We start from the raw sequence: 18,958 nt of genomic DNA, 5'->3' as shown, positions 1-18,958 counted from the left end.
GTGGGACACAGGCTGTCTTGGTTGGTGGTTACGAATGTTTAGTGGGGCCCATGTTTGCAGTCACCCAAGCGACTCTCATGGAGGGAGAGGAGGGGCTGCTCCACTTAATAAATGAGGATTCTGAGACACCCGAAGAGGGCGGTCCACCTGGGGATGTCTGCAGAGCCAGGGCATGAACACAGGGCTTGGTTCTTGCCGGCCTCAGATGACCCCATCCAGCCTTTGGGGAAATGGGGCTCAGGGTGGGGCTTGGTGCTGGCCACTGTCGTCAGTCTGCCGGACCTCACGTGATAAGAATTCTGGGGGAACAGAAGCTGTGGGGATGTGAGAAGCCCTGAGCTGGGATGGTGAAAGGTGGCTGAGTGCCTCCACTGCCCACCCTGTGTCCAGGGCAGACAGGGCTAGTCGATCACAGCAGTTCACATCTGTACGTAGCCTCCCCCCACTTCTCACCTCAGCCTGCCAGGTAGCTCCAGCCAAGCAATCAAAACTGGCCCTAAAAATCTTTGGGAAGAGAGGCGACAGGACTGGGGCTCAGCGGTCCCCATGAGGGCCTTCACCATGCTCCCCTGGGCCCCCAGACCCTCTTGGGCTCCAGGCCACCTGGGTAGGGACCCCCTCCTGGGGCTGTATCACGACTTTGGTGAACCTCTTCATCCAAAGAAAAACTAAAACATTGTATTTTAAAACTGCATTGGTATAAAGACTGGATTCATTATTGATATGCACTATTATATGAATTTCTTTCCTTTTAAAAGCATTTTCTTAGGTTCCTAACAGTATGGTGGGCCCTCAGCCCTGTGCCCTTTGCGCCTGATGAAGTCGGCCCTGCCCCACCCCCAGCTCCCCAGAGCGGGCAGGGCCCAGAGCTGGGGGGAGCGGGGGACACACCGGCACAGGCCCGGCCTGCTCGCGAGGGGTTGGCGTCCCTGGCCGTCAGGCACCGGCAGGTGTAGGAGCCCTCCAGGTTGATGCACTGGGCAGCCGGCGAGCAGTCGTGCTCCAGGCTGTCCGCACACTCGTCCCAATCTGTTGGCAGGAGAGAGACAAGACAGGAGCCAGTGACAAAAAGGCCAGAGGCTGCTCAGAAAATGAGTGGTAACAGAGCAGAGCTTTTCCCGATTGTCTGTGCAGCAAGTGGCCCAAAGGACAAGGCGAGGAATCAGTGACGTGCCATGGTGTCCAGCGTAGAATGGGGGGGCCCTGCTAGAACCTTCCCCGGGAGCCTGAACCTGGACCATGGCCACGAGCCGCGCGCCTGCCTGCGTGGCCCTCACTACTGGCTGGCTGATTTGGGGGCAAGGATTAGGGGATGTTGGCTCCTTTGGGGGGCACAAGCACACACCGGCGTGAGTATATTTCTCCCTCATTCATCTTTTGTTCCCAAACCCAAATCTCTCTGAGGCACTGACATCCTCTAACATTTAGTGTTTCAAGAAAGAAATAGGAAATGACAGAGCCAAGAGGGGCCCGTTAGGTATGCCATGACCTGTCCCCGACACGGATAGGAATGGCCCTTGAGCACCCCTCCAGAAAGAACTCTGAGTCCCAAACCCCCACATCACCAGGAAGCCCTGACCCCCTCCTGTAAATCCCCACATGGCCCCAGCCCTTGCTCACCCACCCTCACCGTCTCCAGCCCTGCCTTTTCCAATCAGAGGGCAGCCGGGACTCCCGAGGCCACTCTGGGAAAGAAACTTCCTCTGGGAAACCAGTCCCACCTCTTTCTCCCACCCTCTCTTCTCCCCTCTTCTGGACCCCCAGGGACCGCCACCCCCTACTCCTGTACCTGCTTCTGGAAAGCCTTTGATGGTCTCATGCATTTTGATATCTGACTAATCAGTAAAGTGCTGCGTGCAGTAAGCATGATAAACCTGAAGGGATAAATATCTCAAACTGTCTTCCAAGCTGGGAGGGGCTGAGGTGGGGGCAGTTTTCCCACACCCCTAGAATTCCATCCTTCAGCCCAGACCCAGCTCTTTGAGTCACTGCCTGTCCCAGCCTCCTCCACTCCCCAGGGGAGCAGGTGGCTCTGAACAGAGTCCCCTCCGCCAGCAGGGCAGGCTGGGGCCCGAGAAAGGGCTTGGGTTCCCAAGTGGGGGTGGGCTGCGAGGCCTTCTGCACAAAGTTCCCTAGAGCTGCTGGCGGAGTGCCCGACTCACGGCCAGTGTGCCAGAGAAGCCAAGCATGACTGGGATTCCAGTCAAGACAAGGGACGGGTTCAGTTTTGTGCAGAGAAAACTGCAGCCGAGCACCCAGAGGCCCATTGTGTTGTTCGCAGTTTTGCTTCATGTGATCTTCACAGAAGCAGCTCCCCCAAGACCAGCAGGCTCACTCATCAGCTGTTGCAACAGTTATACACACACATGTGCATACATACACATGCATGTGCACATGCATACACACATATGCACACAAACGCACGTGCACACACATATACACATGTGCACATGCATACACATGCACACACATACACATGCACACACATACACATGCACACACAAATGCACATCCATGCACACACACCAATGCACACACACCAGGCCTGGGCTCCTTCACAGACAGGGCCCTGCTGGCCTGGCCCCCAGACCTTTCTGGAACCTTGCCCAACCTCCAGCCTGTAGGCAGCTCGAGGGTGCTAGGGGGCTCGGACCGGGGACAAAGCCCAGGCTGCCTGGCAGCAGGGCCCTAGGAGAGCAGGACTCAGTGGAGACTTGGTCTCAAACCGCTAAGCACCTGGTAGCTATTTTTAGTGGTGGTGACTCACCTAGCCTTCGCTCCCCCAGCACACAGTTCGCCAGCAAGCCCGACTAGGGTGGGGACAGCTTTATTTGACTTTGTGTTAAAGACTGAGGTCAGGCGGTTCTCCAGTTCAGGCAGGGGAGGCAGGTCTGCAAGCTGTTAGAGCTGCCCTTGTGGCCTCCGCACCTCCTGGGCTGCGCGGACAAGGATGCGGGGCCCCGTGTAGGAAGCTGCAATCTGCTCCTTTGGGCCCTGACACTGGGACAAGGACAAGGCCCACTTCCTAGAGGAGGGGGACAGCCACCGCAGAGCTTCCACTCCTGGTTCAGGGGCCCCGTGCTCCCAGGAACGAGTTGAGGAAGTCCCAGGACAGGCCGCCCTCTCTCAGAAGGGGCAGGCTCCTCAGGGGGCCCCACGCTGTCTTTGGGGCCCAGGTGCCCCCTCGGAGGTGAAGTCTGGGCCAGAGCCCCCCATCACTGGGGGCTGGTGTCACATTCACACGAGCGGGGCAGGGCGGGCACAGACAGCCTGGCACTAAGGCGCCGTGTGCAGCAGCTGGACCAAAGGCAGCACCGCTAACTGTAAAGCAAGCAAGCCCACTCTGGCAGGCCAGGGGGCTGGTGACAGTCCCAGGGCCAGGCTCCCTCTGTTCACAGCCCTTCTCCTGCTGCCTGCAGAGGGGACAGGTGGCTGCGATGCTGGGAGCTCTGGGGACACAGGCCCCTCCTGACACTCACAGGAGAAGGTGGCGCTGTGGTGACTGCAGAGATGCCAGAAGACCCAGAGGAGTCCTCACACGGGACAATGCTGTCGCTAGAGCCTCATCTGGCGGCCATCTGCACAGACCACTGGAGCGCAGAGGGCCACGGGGAGGCCTTGTGAAAGCCCCGTTGGTCATTGTCACTTGAGAGCAAATGAGCAGGATGGTCCTTCCTGAAAGCAAACCTCGAGGACGGGGGGGAGTCAGGGGCAGGAGACCCAAGGGTAGGGCCGATGAGGAGCAGGGAGAGGTGCCCCCCGTGAGGAGGACCAGCGGGGGGCCCAGGGGACGCTGGAGGGCCTTCCTGGCCGGAGAACCACCGGAGATGTGAAAATTGGCCCTAGAAGAGTTACCCTGAAATGTGGGCGGGGCCGTCAGCGGCACGCCCGGCCCTGCGCTGCTTCCCACACCCACATCCCCCTCCGTGGACCCACCACACCAGAGAGGTGGGACGTGCCGTGGTCTTTCCATTTCCCAGATGAGCACACCGAGGCCAAAGGAGCTGAGGCCACTGGAGCAGGGTCCCACCTGAGTGTCAGAGCTGGGATTTAAGCCTTCCGATTCCCTCATGAGCTGTGAAAGACGCGCCATGCCACCACGCCTCCTCCTTTGGGGCCAAGGGAGCAGGACCTGCCAGCCGCCCCTGAGGGTGTGGCTCGTAGGACCAGGGCCTGCTCAGCATCCAGGCCGCCCAATGCGGGCACGTCCTCCTGGAGGAAGACCCAGGACACGGGCCACCCAGTGGCCCCAGGATGGACTGGCCTCACGGAGAAGATGAGGTCATGACAACGTGACCTCCTCACTGTCAGGACACGTTGACTCACTGGTGGTGAGCACTCCCAAATGATGCAGGAACGCTCAGACGCAGCCAGCGACATCACCGCGGCGTGAGCCGCAGAGGAGGGGAACTCGGGCATGTTGCTTTTCTGCAGAATGGCAACGACTGTTGTTTCTGGGCCTGCAGGGCAGAGGACTCTCTCAGGAGCAGAAAATGCCTTCTCCACACAGGGGCTCAGGCCTGTTCTGGCCCCCTATCGGGGGCCTGTGTCCTGGGGACTGTCCTGTGGGCTCTGGTGTCAGAAGCCAGCTGAAACTGGGTCAGAAGAGTATACAGGCAGCGCGCCTCCCCTGCCAATTGCCCGCACCAGGGGCCTTTCCTCAGCTGCTGCCCGTCAGCCCATCAGCCCGGAGGTCAGCAAACAGCCCTCTGTTTGTCGGGGACACTCGCTGCAGCGCCGAGCCTGCTCTTCGCATCTGAGGGCGCTCCTGGAACTTGGTGGGGACGCTTAAAACGACTTGTTGAGAACCCTATGCTGTGAGCCATACAAGGTACCTCTTCTTCCTCCAAGTTTTCTGAGGCTGCGTAAGAAATGACCACATGCTTTGAAGCTGGCTGAAAACAGCCAAGTACATCTGTCACAGTTCTAGCGTCCAAAGTCCAAACTCCGAGTGTCACAGGTCTGGGTTCCCTTTGAGGGCCGCAGAGGAGGGTCCTTCCTCCTCTTCCAGTTTCTGGGGCCTCAGGTGTTGCTTGGTTTGTGGCCACGTCATTCCACCTTCACGTGGCCTCCTCCCTATGTCTTCTCCTCTTCTGTCCCTTCTAAGGACACTTGTCATTGGATTGGGGGATCACCCTAATCTAGGGCGATCTCAGGTCCTACCTTAATTTCATCTGCAAAGAGTCTTCTTCCAAATAAGCTCACACTCTGAAGTTCTGGGTGGACATATCTTTTGGGGGGCCACCATTCGACACACTGCATCATTTGACAAAGGTCTGGAGTAACCTAAACCCAGGGCCTGGGGACATGGCTGGGAAGTGGAGCATAGGGGCTGCTGGGTTACCCGCAGGTGGCCCCCATTTGGCCCCAGGTGGGCCCCGGGGGCAAACACTGAGGACCCGACCACAGGGCACCGAGGGCCAGCCAGGTGCAGAGAGCCACTGCCGGCACCGTCCCTGAGGGGACCCCCCCAGGCTTGGCAGGCAGATTTGACTTCAGGTGTGACTCTCCCTCAGCCTTCCCTGCATTCTTGGGTGGGGGGAAGTTAGGACAGCAAACCAGCGCAGCACAGCTCAAAGCAGACGACCGAGCTCCCGTGGGGCCTCAGAGGGACGCTCACTCCACAGACTGAGCCTCAAACAGGCTGGTTGATGTAGAGACTGTCGGTGTCCTCACTGCCTGAGGGAGCTTTGTCCCTACGTTTGAACGGCACATCAGTGCACTGTCTGTCCCTCTCTGTCTCTGTCTCTGTCTCAACCCCCCCACCATCTCTCTCTCTGTCTCTCCATCTTTCTCTCTCTTGGTCTCCTCCCCTACCCCATCCCTGAGCTGTGACTTCCTGCTTCAAGGCAACACCAAGTGAAATCACACAACGTCTGGGCTGACACAATAGGCCCGGGTGTCAGCGAGTGCCGTGGAGGCAGGCGGTGCTTGAGCCCTGACACGGACACAGGAAGCTCCCGCCCTCTTCTCGTACCCCCGGACCCTCCAGCCCGGTTCCACCTTGAGCCCTGGGCCTGCGGCAGCCGAGCAGCACCCTCCGAGATGATAAGCTCCCCAGGCTCTACGGGTTGCTTCTCCGCTCTGGGACAGCAGGTGTGGGAAGCAGGTGGGCTCACTGCTGCAGCGCTGCGGCCCTAAGCCCCTGGTGCCAGTGCAAGATCACAGAATAAGAATTCTAATTTCACTGGGTTTATCCTTTGGAATCAAGTCAACGCTGACCCACAGTGCTGCAGCCTGTGACGCTGGAGGGCCTGGCGGCGGCACAGCCCGGCACCCTGGTGGGGAGGGGAGCCTACCTTGCACGTGTGTCCCCCGCTGGTCAATATGGAACACGGTGCTCGTCCACAGCCGCGGGAGCATGGGGGCCAGCGTGGAGACGCCCACCGGGAACTCGGGGTCCTGCACCGTCACCCGGAGCTTCACGACCACACTTCCGGCCTCAAGGGACACGATCTGCAGCCTCAGCTCCCCTCTTCTGTACAAGTCAGACAGCGCCGGCGGAAAGGAGCTTTCAACCTAGCCGAGGAGACGCAACAGCCACGCGGTAAGCAGATTTTCCATCAGCATCTTCGAAACCGTCAGGCGGGCCCCGGGCGCGGCTGGCAGATGGTGCATAGAATCCGTGTGTCCCCTTAAGGGGAGATGCCCAGCCACCAAGCTCTCGGGGAAGCAGAGACGTCCCCCGGCTCACTACACCCCACCCAGGCTTCCCCTGGGACAGCAGGCCTGGCCTCTGTGAGAATTCAGTGACTACTCCCAGGTCCCCGCCGTGGAACATGAGATGCAGTCCGCCATGTGTACCCTGAAAGTCGGTGTGAAGGTGAGTTACGTGTGTGTGAGAGAGAGGGGCTGCTGGATTGACTGGTGAGTGGATTGACCACGGGGGCGGGTCTCTGAGGAGCAATCTTGTGGCTATTTGGTGCTGTCCCCACCCCCAACCCACCCCCACCTTCCCTCACCCCCCACAGGGCTGTATCTCTCAGGAAACACACAGGCAAAGCCAGAGGCTCAGGGTCACCCCTGTAGGAACAAGGGGACACCAGGCTTGCCGCGGCTGCCTACCACCCCATTCCTGCACACCCATGTGAAAACCACTGAAGAGAAAAGGGAATTCTCCAAGAAAGTTCAAAACCAATTTCCCCTGCAGGTGAATGTCGCGAGGCGGCTGTCCCTCTATCTCTGACATTTCTACACGTTTTGCAAGTAGAAGCACTAACTGCCCCTCTGTTCCGGAATATCTTTCCAAGGTGTCTGTATGATGAACAGTCTTGGAGGAGAGAGATCACGGCCCCCTCCCGGCAGAGGGAAGAAGTGGTCATTGGCTGATGTAATAAAGGCCATGTCTCCTTCTGAGCAAGGTTTAGACAGGTTTGCTCGCAGCCCATTACAAAGGTCCTGGTTCCCCAAGCACGGGGTTCCTCCGCTGTGACGCAGGCCCACTGCGTGTGCGCCGCCTGCCTGGGCCCCTCCGAGTCACCCCGTGGGCTTGGAGCCCAGAGGAGGGCTGGCACATAGTGACGATCGTGCTGTGCCATCCTTGGCCTCTGCCCCGGACATCTCGTGTCTTCTGCCCGCATCCATGCTGGAACAGGCTAACTTATTAGTTTGCAACAAGGGTAAAATCTTACACCTTTCTCGGTTCTTGACAGCTTGGCAAGTCACTTTTTTCTCTAGTTGATCCTAGCACTTGCCATTGGGCTGGTTTGCCCAGGCTGCGTGCTGATGTCTCCCGCTGGCCCCAGGGAGAAACGGGTGCCATGGTCACCAGTAAGCGCTTCCTCTGTGAAGCAGCTCCAGAGTGCAAAGACAGATCCCCAGGTCCCCCAGGTAGAAGGTGACAGAAAGCCCAGCTATACCTCCAATCCAGCGGTGTCACCCATTTGAATCACGGGCAAATTTCAAAGATGGTTTGGCCCCAAATCTAGATTAAGTCTCCCATAAAAGGGAGAGGGGAAGGGTTGAGTAATTACTGTGGGGTTTGGGCTGGGGGCCCCTGGCTGTGGGGACGTGCACTTGTGCCACAGTCACAGAGAAGGCGCTCAGGGGACCGTCCAGCTCACGTGGGTCCCTCGCTCAGAACACCGAGGAAAGCTCACTGTTCCCGCTCTTGGCCTCACCTCATGAAGCAGTTGTCGGGAAAACTCCCGATGCTCGCGGCTCTCGCGGTTCAGCAGCGTCTCAGTCAGCGTGCGGTTCAGGATTCTCAGTGTGACCTGGAACACCTGGGCATCTGGCAGACAATCAGGCAAATTAGCTGAAAGCCCGTGATCCAACACCGCACGCTTTTCCACCACCGTCTTCCATAAAGCCTAGTCTTTAGAGGGGACATTTTTCTTATAGATTAAGGAATGCGTGTTAGATTAGGGTAGCGAAAACGGGGAAAATCACGCTGTCTCCACGCTGGGGTGGAGGATGTCCCTGACATAAACACAGCTCATGGCTGTACAGGTGTACATGCAGGGCAGGGACATCGGGGAACAGGCACAGCTGTCACCCACAGTCCCCACCAGCTGCAGCTGGGGCTCACCCGGCACGTGTCGGGTACAAAGGCCCCCCAGCAGACCCTCATGCAGTGTGGCCACTGCCTTCCCTTGAGCCATTCACAAGCACAGACCCCAGCTATGTCCTCATGCTGGGCCCCACCCGGGCCCCCAACGCTCAGGTGACCAACTTGTCCCGATTTGCCCTGGCCTTCCCGGGTTTTGAACCAAAAGTCCCACCTCTCAGAACCTGCTCTGTCCTAGGCAAACCAGTGGAGTTGGTCACCCTTCCGGGGAGGTGTCCTTTCCTTTGGACATAGCGAATCAGAGAAAGACTCACCCTGAGACATGGGAACACACATCTTTCATTACTGAGAATAAAACCAACATTCCCCAGCAGGCCCTGCTGCAGCTCTGGGTTTCTCTGGTGACCTAAAGCCACTCACAGCTGTGCACCCAGCCCGGATTCCCAGCAACCACAAGCTTTGGGCCCATGGGACAGTTTATCACAACTGCACACACTATTTAAGGCCCCAGAAATGTCACCAACATTGTATAGTGCACATGTCTAGATCAGGGCCCCTCTGAAACTTCTCCCGTCTTAATAAGAGAAACGAGGATCGTTTGTGGCCCATGATCCTCAGTCTGGACGTCAGCCTGCACGCGGATGGAAGCCTCCTGGATGTTTAGTTCCCACTGGTGCCCCAAGCCCAGTCACCCGAGGCTCTGGGTACCAACTACTGCAGTAAATCCCCGCCTAACCTCGTCACAGGCTCGTTACAAGGTCAAATTAATTCGAGAAGGCCTTTAAACCCAATCAGGCCCCCTACAAACAGGCGCTTATACAATACGGAGAAGGAGTCTGGAGTCTTCCAAACTACCTGTCCTGCACTGCAATGTAGGTGTTTTTCCTGGGGGAGGGGAGCTACGTGGTCCTATTTCATGTCTGAATGGCGGTGGGTTTGCACTGCAAAGCGGCTCCATAAATCATCACGTCTGAGGGAAGCTGTGGGGGGAGGACGGCAGCCAGAGGAGAACCAGGACCCAGGTCCACCCTCACGCGTGGGACGACCTTCGGGCAAGGAAACCCTCCCGGCCTCACTTTCCTCCCTCAGAGGCAGAAGAGTGCTCCCTCCGCTGACTCCCGGAGCTCCTTGAAGGAGAAATGAGAAGGTGAGAAGGCGCCTGATCAGAAACTGGGAGGCAGACCGGCCGAGCGGCTCAGTTAGTTAAGAGCTCGCTCAAGAGTGCGAGCTCTGGGCCGGCCAAGTGGCATGATGGTTAAGAACTCGCTTGGGATGCCAGAGGGCCCCGGTTCGGATCCCACATATGAGGGCCAGTGACACTGCCCTCCACAGCTAAGATGCTGAACAACAGCTCAACCTGGAGCTGGGCTGCTGTGAGTCGCCCGCGATGGTGTAGGCTGCAGCCCCTGCTGCAGTGGATTGCCATGGGCTACCGTGTGTAGCCGGCAGCCAGTGTGAGTGGCCAGCAACCGCAGTGAGCGGCCGTCCAGAAGCCGGCGACTGATCTGCCTCACCCGGGAAGAGCGCAATGATGGTGCCAACTTGGGCCAGTGAAGCAACGTCCTCCACAACTAGACTGAAGAACAAAAAAAGGACAGCAACTTGTCTGTTCCCCTTCCCCAATTCCCCAGCGCTTGTTCCCATCCACCCAATTCCCCAATAAAAATCTTAAAAAAAAAAAAAGAGTGTGAGCTCTGAGCAACAGGGTGGTCGGTTCGATTCCCAACCCAAGCTGAACTGCTGCTGAGTTGCCAACAGGTGGCAGGATGGCTCAGCTAAAAAAAAAGAAAAGGAAAAAAAAACAAAACAAGGAGACTCATGCAAAGTCAAGGGCTTGCATTTGGGGGCTGTGGTTCTAGGGGGCCCCTGGGTGTCCATCTGTGTGGTCTGACGATTTGGTACAGGTCAGCCCCAAATGGGCTCATAAAGGATGCAGGGCCATGTCATTAGGCCTGCTCATTCAATCACTGCCCCCGTCACTGTCACTGGCATTAACTGTGCATGAGACAGACCCCTGCGCAGTCTTCCATGCAGCTATTTCTGCACTCTGCACTCTGAAGCCCAGACTAAGGCTGCCACCTGCTCCCAATCACAAATCCCCAGACCAGAAATCTGGGAGCTGCCCCCCCCCCCGCACCACACACTTCACATCCAGCCTCCAGAAGCCACGCTAGCAGAGAACTTCAGCCACCCGTGCCGAACCTGACTGAATCCTGCACCAGCCAGGCACCATGGTGACCAGGCAGAGGACATCGAACCATGGGACAGGGCCAAAGTCAGACGCCTGGCAGAGTCACATGGGCCATGCCAGCTGCTTTCTGGAAGCCAGAATTCCCAGTTCAATTCCTACCTTGTGTTTGGGGAAAAAGTGTTTTCACAGCACCGATACAGTGGGCATAACACTAGGTTTTCAAGCGTATTGCGTGGGAAGTGAGGCGTGCTTTGTGAAGATTTTGCATGGTGCTTGGGTCTGTGGTTTGGGGAAATTCAACACACTTAGCCCTGTGGAATTAAGTGGGATGAAGGTCTTCCAAGGTATGCAAATGGCCACCAGTTTCCACATCCTTACACCTGTTACCTCCCTCTATCTGACTTCTTTATACGTCCTTCGAGCTACAGAAAGGTGGGGTCCCCCGAGCCCTCAACACCTTCAATGTCAGATTCAGCCCTGGCAGGATGAGATGGACGGAAGCAAAGGGCGCCTGTGACAGCCGTGACCGCCATGCACTGCTCACAGGTTCACGCCTGATCCTGCCCGGTTACAGGAGGATCGATGATTTGAATCGCTGGGGCCAACAGAGCCGGGACACAAAGACCAAGTTATAGGAAACATGGGATGTTCAGACGAGTGCCTCACCAGTTTTGACGGTCAGCATGGTGGTGACATTGGTCCCACACGCCTGGTAGCTGGTCTTCACCCCATACAGCACCCCAGCCTCCAGCCCAGCCACCTCCAGAGTCGTCCCCTGGGTCCAGGCACTCCTGAGCAGCTCCTCACCCCTGTAAACCTGCACGTGGAAAGTGCGGTTCTGGGTGGAATTTAAGCTCCAGGACACATGAAAGCTGCTGCTAGTGACGTTGAGGACCATGTGGTCTCTGATGGGAGGGCCATCTGTGAAGGACAGAAAGAGGAAGGTGAGGAGAGAGGCAGGCAGAGGCAACAAAGCAAAAAAGCAACAAGTGAGCACACAGGCTGAAACGCTTCTGCACAACGAAGGGAACCAGCATCAAGATGACAAGGCGACCTCGGGAGAGGGAGCAGGTATTTGCTACTCAGATGCCTGACAAGGGGTTAGTATTTAAAAGGTGTATGGAACTCAGCCATCTCGAGAGCAAAAACACCAAATGACCCAGTTACAAAATGGGCAAAAAATCTGGACAGACACTTGCCCAAAGAAGAGGTACCTTACATGAAAAGATGTTCAGCGTCACCAATCACCAGGGACATGCAAGTCAAACCCACAGTGACAGATCACCTCTTCCCGGGTAGAAGGGCGTCATCGAGAAGATAAGAGGTAACAAGTGCCAGCAAGGATGCTGAGAAGGGGACCCCCCCATGCGCTGTGGGAAGGGGTGTAAATTGGTGCAGTCACTATGGAAACCAGTGTGGAGGGTCCTCAGAAAATTAAAACCAGAACCTTATGACCCAGCAATTCCACTTCAGGGCATTTACCTGGAAGAAATGAAATCACCATCTCAGAGAGATTTCTATACCCTGATGGTCATCGCAGCATTTTTCACAATAACCAAGATGGAAGCAACCTAAGTTGCTTTTGCAGCTGGGGCCATATGGTGTGTCATGCACTGCAGTGTCCTCCACAATTCATATGTTGACATCCCAACTCACAGTACAGCAGAATGCGACTGTATTTAGGGTCTTTAAAGAGGTAATTAAGTTAAAGTGAGGCCCTTCAGATGGGTCCTACTCTAATGTGACTACGTCCTTTAGAGAAAGGAAGCCAGTGTCAGGAGTCAGGCTGAGGCCCCTCATGTTTTCATATGGAAATCCATGTTTTGGGGAATAATAGTGTAATATAACACTCTAGCATATAGCACTCTAATACAACAGCTATCAGTATAACAATTAACCTATATTTTTAATACATAAATAGAATTAAATATCTTTTTTGGAAGAAAAATTCTGGCTGACAGCAGGCACCTGGTTTTATACAAAAAGTAGGTTGGCCCTCAGTCTAGGAACAATCATTGTTTCATCAGAATTTGAGTTCTGTTAAAAGCAAGCCATAGGAAGATTTTTTTAAGAAATCTTTTGTAAAACCATAGTAAAAAAAAAAGAAAAAAGAGTTCAAAAGTATCTGAAGTTTCCTAAAGCCCTTCATGTAAGGACTCATAAAATATGTTTTCTAGTATCATGAAAAAAAATCTACCTTTTCAGATAAATGTAAATGTAAAAAATAAAAACCAGTACAACTCAGCCCGTTCCCCTTTTTGCCTCGGCGGCCAAGAGGCTCAGAATCAAGTGTAGCGTCCCACCCTGGTCCTGTGACTCAGCCCTGCTGGGCCCTCCTGCAGCTGAGCACTGAGCCGCCTTTTATAAGCGGGTGCCACTGTGAACCCCTGGGGACCCCCCTCCAAGTTGGTGAATATAAACTCCTGGAAGGTCACAAGAGAGGAGAGCCCGGCACCCCCTGCCGTACTTGGTAGGACGGGGGACCTCCATCTAAATTCTCGCTGTGCCCTGATAAGTCCCGTAGGATCGGGGGCTACCGTGCGTTGGAAGAAGACAACACCTGTGCTTTTCAGGCTTCTGCCCTCCGGAACTGTGAGAAAATACAGCTCTGTTGTTTTATTCTCTTTTTAAAAATGAACTTGCTCTTTTTCTTTGCACACTTTGACCCTTTTTCTGTTGTTTGAAACCACAGATTTGTGGCACTTGGTTACAGCAGCCACAGGAAACAAATGTACTTCCCAATCTCCCTTAACTAGCTTTCAAGGCAGCTGTTGGCTGGACAGCACAGCTTGTTGGAACATTCTTTGTGCTGCTGCAAAATCAGTCAGCTCCTGACGCATGGAGGCTGATCCCACTTCTGTAGGGCAGAGCTTGAGATGTTAAATGTGAAACTATCCTTCTGCTGCTTCCCCTCGAACTCAGATTTTAGTCCTTCGTCAGCCAGGATACCCTCCTCTCATGACCCTTAGCTCTCTGCACCCTTCTCCAAATGTGGCCCTAGAAAGCAACACCCAATCCTTGACTCTGTGTGACCCGAGGATAGACGCTGCCGTGTGGTCCTCTCCACCTTGCTGTTGAGGACTTAACCTTTGTATCTCCCCTTGACCTTTATCTCGGTGAGGCACATGGGACTCCCCATTCCGTGGGTCTGGCCCTGTTTCTTCTGGGGGGGGGGCGGGCTGCAGGGGGCCGCCGCCTTCCCCAGGATCTCCTGTGTTGGGCTCATTTCTTCTTTTCCCTTGGGCCTGTCACCCTGATGCCTGATCCTTGTAAAGGTAGAAATGCTGAGGATTCGAGCCAGGAGTCTGAGCACTCAGTTGGGGTTGAAGACTCTTGGTTCGGGTGAGCCTGAGAGGCAACTTCCTGCCAGCCTGGCTGCCTCTCCAGCGGGCAGCCCTGCTCTGGCCAAGCACAAGTTCAGGACACATTTCTTTACGGAGCTGAATAGCTCTTAGGTTCCAGCTGGGAAGGGGACCATGTCAAAGGGAGTTAGGATGACCCTTGCATACAGTTCTACTGCGCTCTAAAAACAGGGCATGTCCCTGGAACGTTACATGCCAACTGTGCAATATTTCCTACGGTTTCTGTTTTTTTGCAAGGATCCAGCTGCCCCGCGTGTCATTAATTGGGTGACTAATTTCACAAGAAAAGCATGTAAAATTGGTGCTGTATTTTCCACGGGTTTGTACCTTAAACCATTCCAACAGATTGCTCATTTCTATTAGCTTCTAAATTTAAAACATATGCTGCTTCCCTTAGCAAAATGGGATTGGAATTCAGTCTGAAGTTCTGAGCTGGCAGAGCTGGAGCTGCCTTTTCTGCCCTAAGAGGGGCAGAGTCGGGCGGTGAGCCTTCCCCACCTGTGTTCACCTGCCAAAGAAATGACCCATTATCTGCAAGGAAGCTCAGAACTCAGTTTTCGGGCAGCATAGGGCGGAGTCTGGCTGACAACTTTCCTAGCTATAAATAGAGTCTAATATTTTTTGTCAGATTATTGACCACAGTATTTTTAATAACTGTGTTCCAACCTCCTGTTCTCAGTCACAGCACAGGACTCCACCCCTGGAGGCCACAGTCCACGAGGCCCAAGGATGGTCTGCAGGGGTTCTGGCACAGTTCTAATCAGACCCTCAAAGTCGTGAGCTGCATAGTAGAGGGGTACCTTGTTGCCAGAGGAGCTGGTAGGCACCACTCACACACTCAGAGATCCGAGGGATACCCACCCCTCAAACCTCCCTTTTCATTCATTCATCTCAAATATGTGTTGAGTGCCTACTACAATGTGATATTTGCCAGTGACCAGGAGACCTCCCCGTGGAGCCTCATCCTGGGGGAGGTAGAACATTCCAGTGGGTGAGGACTGGCCCCGGACCCCTCCGGGTCCTCAGGTGGCGCTGGGAACCGGCCCCTTCCCCACGTCGGCAGGCAGCCTCCCCCACCCACAGCAGAGAGAGGAGTCAGTAGGGACCTTCCAGCCATGGTCCTGCTGGGTCACAGATCACAAAAGCAAGCAGTGCACGGCTCTGGCACTCTGGTCAGCTCCTGGCCTTCGGTGTGGATGAGGGAGGAAGGGCACAGCCACCGGGCATCACAAGCGCTGTGCCAAAGGCAGCCCCTGGGGGCCGCACCGCGGGGAGGCGCCTAGTGGGGTGGCTGTGAGGAGTAAATGAGGTGACACCACAAAGTGCTCATTGCAGAGCCTGGGTGACTTAAGGGCTCTGGCTGTGTTACTGTGAACAAAGGGAGGGTCCTCGCTGTCACGTCCCTTTCAAGAGGAGAGGACATGCGAGTTCAATTAAAGGATTCAAACGTGATTGTAATACTATTCTCCTTAACCACTTCACGATGTCAGTGAAAGTTCTGGTTTTTAGGGCAGTACATTGGGAGCACCCAAAGGCCCCCTCCCCCCACGAGGGAAGTAGCCAAGAGCATTATATCATTACATTATCATTATTATTCAACCATCAAAAATCAGAATTATGGAGACCAGGTTGCTTCTTGGAAATCTTTCATATGACATAATGGTGAGTGAAGAAAGCAGAATACAAAATTGCATGGATAGCAGGATTTAAGTAGGATAAAAAGCCTGGAGGGGAAAAATAAAACGTTTGCGGGAGCACAGAGCCCGGGGAAGACTTATCCTTCCACTGTTAGAATGTGGTTAATCTATCAGATTCTGGAAAGACAAGAGAAAGTGGCCAAATTGGACAAGCGAGGTCTGCTCCAGGCTAAACGCTTGGAGTCCAGCAAAGTCCCATCCTGCAGCCTCCCCCCACCAACCCCCTGCCTGTAGGCTGTGCCAGCTGTCCTGGGGAGGCCTGGTGTCTGCCTGGCAGGTGCACCTCCCACCCCACCCCCTGCCGCTCTCCCACCACCAGCCACCTGCTCCCAGGACCCTTCCTTGCCCAAGTTACTTAGGTTGGGACCAGCTGCTCCTTGTGATAGGAAACCGCACATAATGGAGTTCAACGCCGTCAGGTATACCCTTCACATTGGGAACATCTATGGTATGGCAGGCCCAGGCACCTTCACTGTCTTTGCTCCTCCATCCACAGAGTCTGGGCCTTATCCTCAAGGTCATCATGTGGCTCAGATGGCCATCACAGTCCCATGTCCACCCCGGTCTTAGCAGGTCCCATAACCCTTAAGCAGTCTTTCTAACTCCCATGGGGACTTCTGCTACATGTCATTCGCTAAGGCAAGTCACATGGCCACTCTACCTGCAAGGAAAGTAGGGAAATGTAGTCTTTTCAGCTGGGCACATTTTCACACAACTCAATTCAAGTTCCGTCACTAAAGAAAGAGTGCATTTGGGGTCTGCCACGACCTATCTAGTCTATTCTCCAGGTCACACCTGCTGCTGCTGGGTGCCCGCCAGAGTGCTCGTCTAACTCAGAGCATGGTCCTGCCAGAGTCCTCACTGCTCCTCAGCTGCTGCTAAGGCCACACAAAGAGGGGCAGCACATACCACGGAAGAACAGGACACCACCTATAAAATATGAAGGAGTTTTCCTAAAGAGAGAGTCACCTCTGAATCTGACAGCGCCTCCACAGCAGGGGTTCTTAATCTGGACAGGGCACCAGGGGCCAACACCAGGGCTCCCAAAATTCAGGTGAGAAAAGAAATCTTTGTTTTCTCTGACCTCTGACTAAAACACGGCTTTTCCTTCAACTGTGACTTTGGTACCCATAGAAATCAGATAGTCTCATCTCCCAGGACCATGTGGCAGTTCTCAGGGCAGCATCGGTGCTCATGGCGCCCATCGCTAAACCTCATGATGTAGTAAGTGAATGAAGGTGCCAACAGACTACCACTCCATTTGGGTTCTCCTGGAAGCAGGCCGTCTGTTTGGGAAATTTGGGTAGTAAGTGGGTGACACAGGGAAAGGAAGGTGACAGTGAAGGACTTGCTATTAAGACGGAGCCAGAGTAGATGACTGGAGCTCGGTCCCTCAGGACGCTCTAGAACATGAGGCCACATATCCCGCCTCCCCTGAAGGGTGACAAAGTGAGGGCTTCGGGGGAGTGGGGGAGGGCTGCGCAGTTGCCAAGTGCAGCAATGCGCAGCTGACTGAAGGGCGTGGGAGGGGACAGCATGGCTAGGGACAGCTGTGTCACCCCTTGCAGTTGTAAGATTTTAGCAACTGAGTCTCAGTGTAGTCAGTTTGTTCTATCACCCTATATTCTGTGTACTTGGGGACATCTGTGAGGGCACCCATTGGCTGGCTTTACCAGAACTAAAGGGACCTGAGCGCCATTAAAGGGAGGGGCCTGCCCCAAAGACAACTGTGGTTCACAGAAGACCCAGAGGAGGGGACAGAGCGATGGGGAGCCCCGATGCTGGCAGATCCCAGCCCATGGGGGACTCAGCTGGGCGACAGGAGCCAGGTCCTCCAACAGCCACAGGGAGAAACAGAAATGGCGGGGAACCCTCCAGACAGGAAAAAAGAGAATAACTTAAGAGATATCATCACTTAACAATTATCATCATAATTGTTGGATCTGATTTAACTTGCAATTGAAACAGTTAAAAGATTAGGATAACAGTGAGAAAATTAGAAATGCCAACAGACTGGGTGTTTGATGCTATTAAAAGATTATTGTTTTGGCTTTTTAAGGGATATGATACGGTGTTGTGGATTTTTAAAAAATGTCTCTCTTACCTCTTAGAGATACATTCTGAAACAGTGACAGATGAAATCATATGATGAAGGGAATTTCATAGGGTTGGGGGTGGGGGGAATGGATTGGGATGGAGATGAAGCAAGATGTATTTATAGTTGTCTACAATTTTCGAGAGAAAAAAAGATAAAAATCCTCATGGCCCTGCCATGTTTGCACAACATGGACCCAGCCTGGCTCTGCCCCCCGTCTCTGACCACTTCTTTTCGGCTCTGGCCTCCTGGATCTTGGACCCAAGCACACGCCATGGCTGGGGCACTGACTTGACTCTCTGTACTAGTCTCCTGTGACTGCTGTAAGGCATCACCACAAACTGAGTGGCCTAAGAGAAATTTACTCTCACAATTCTGGAGGTCAGAAGCCTAAAATCCAGGTGTCCATGGGGCTGGTTCCTCCTGGAGGCTCGAGGAGAGAAACATTTCCTGCCTTTTCTGGTCTCTAGGGGCACCTGAACTACCTGGCTGGCGGTCTCTTCTCCATTTTCAAGGCCAGCAGGGCAGCCTGGTCTGCCCTCTCTGCTTCCCTTGTCACATCTTCTCTCTCTCACTCTGGCACTCCTGCCTCCCTCGGATTATCTGGCATAATCTCACCATCTCAAGATCTTTAGCCTTATCCCACCTGCAAAGTTCCTTTTGCCGTGGAAGGTAACAGTCACAGGTCCCGGGGGGACATCTGTGGGGCCATTATTCAGCTCACCACGTTCCTCCTTCTCACTCATTGGCTTGTCCCCCAGATGGCCTCATGCCTTGCTCCCCCACTCTGCTTGGGTCTCTGCCCAAAGGTCACCCTGTCACCATAGGGTGTCCTGTCCCATCTGTCACTCTCCTACGTCATTTCCCTTCATAGCCAAACCATCGCCCCATGTTCTGTGTTTATCCATGTCTTGTCACCTCCCCCACAGAAATGTGAGTTTCAAGGGAGCAGGACTCTTGGACACTGAACTATCCCGGTAAGAACCATATCTGGTGCGTAGTAGGCCCTCATTAAAATGTGTCCTATAGGGCTGGCCGAGTGGCGCGATGGTTAAGAACTGGCTTGGGACGCCTTAGGGCCCTGGTTCGGATCCCATGTGTGAG

At 54.6% G+C, this 18,958-nt stretch overlaps 1 protein-coding gene across 1 annotated transcript in view; it reads right to left on the bottom strand.

The window, feature by feature from the left end:
* The window catches only part of UMODL1 (uromodulin like 1), a 67,643-nt gene that overhangs the window by 32,016 nt on the left and 16,669 nt on the right, over nt 1–18,958 (bottom strand). The window contains exons 7-10 of the mRNA XM_019666001.1: nt 11,367–11,621; nt 8,121–8,233; nt 6,300–6,519; nt 892–1,029 (exon numbers count right to left, since the gene is read on the bottom strand). Coding sequence (XP_019521546.1) covers nt 892–1,029; nt 6,300–6,519; nt 8,121–8,233; nt 11,367–11,621 — 726 coding nt within the window. The remainder of the gene's footprint in view (nt 1–891; nt 1,030–6,299; nt 6,520–8,120; nt 8,234–11,366; nt 11,622–18,958) is intronic.

The sequence above is a fragment of the Hipposideros armiger genome, unplaced genomic scaffold (assembly GCF_001890085.2).
Source record: "Hipposideros armiger isolate ML-2016 unplaced genomic scaffold, ASM189008v1 scaffold_458, whole genome shotgun sequence".
Classification (NCBI taxonomy): Eukaryota; Metazoa; Chordata; class Mammalia; order Chiroptera; family Hipposideridae; genus Hipposideros; species Hipposideros armiger.
Note: the sequence above shows the minus strand (reverse complement) of the source record. Positions and strands in the feature narration are given on the sequence as shown.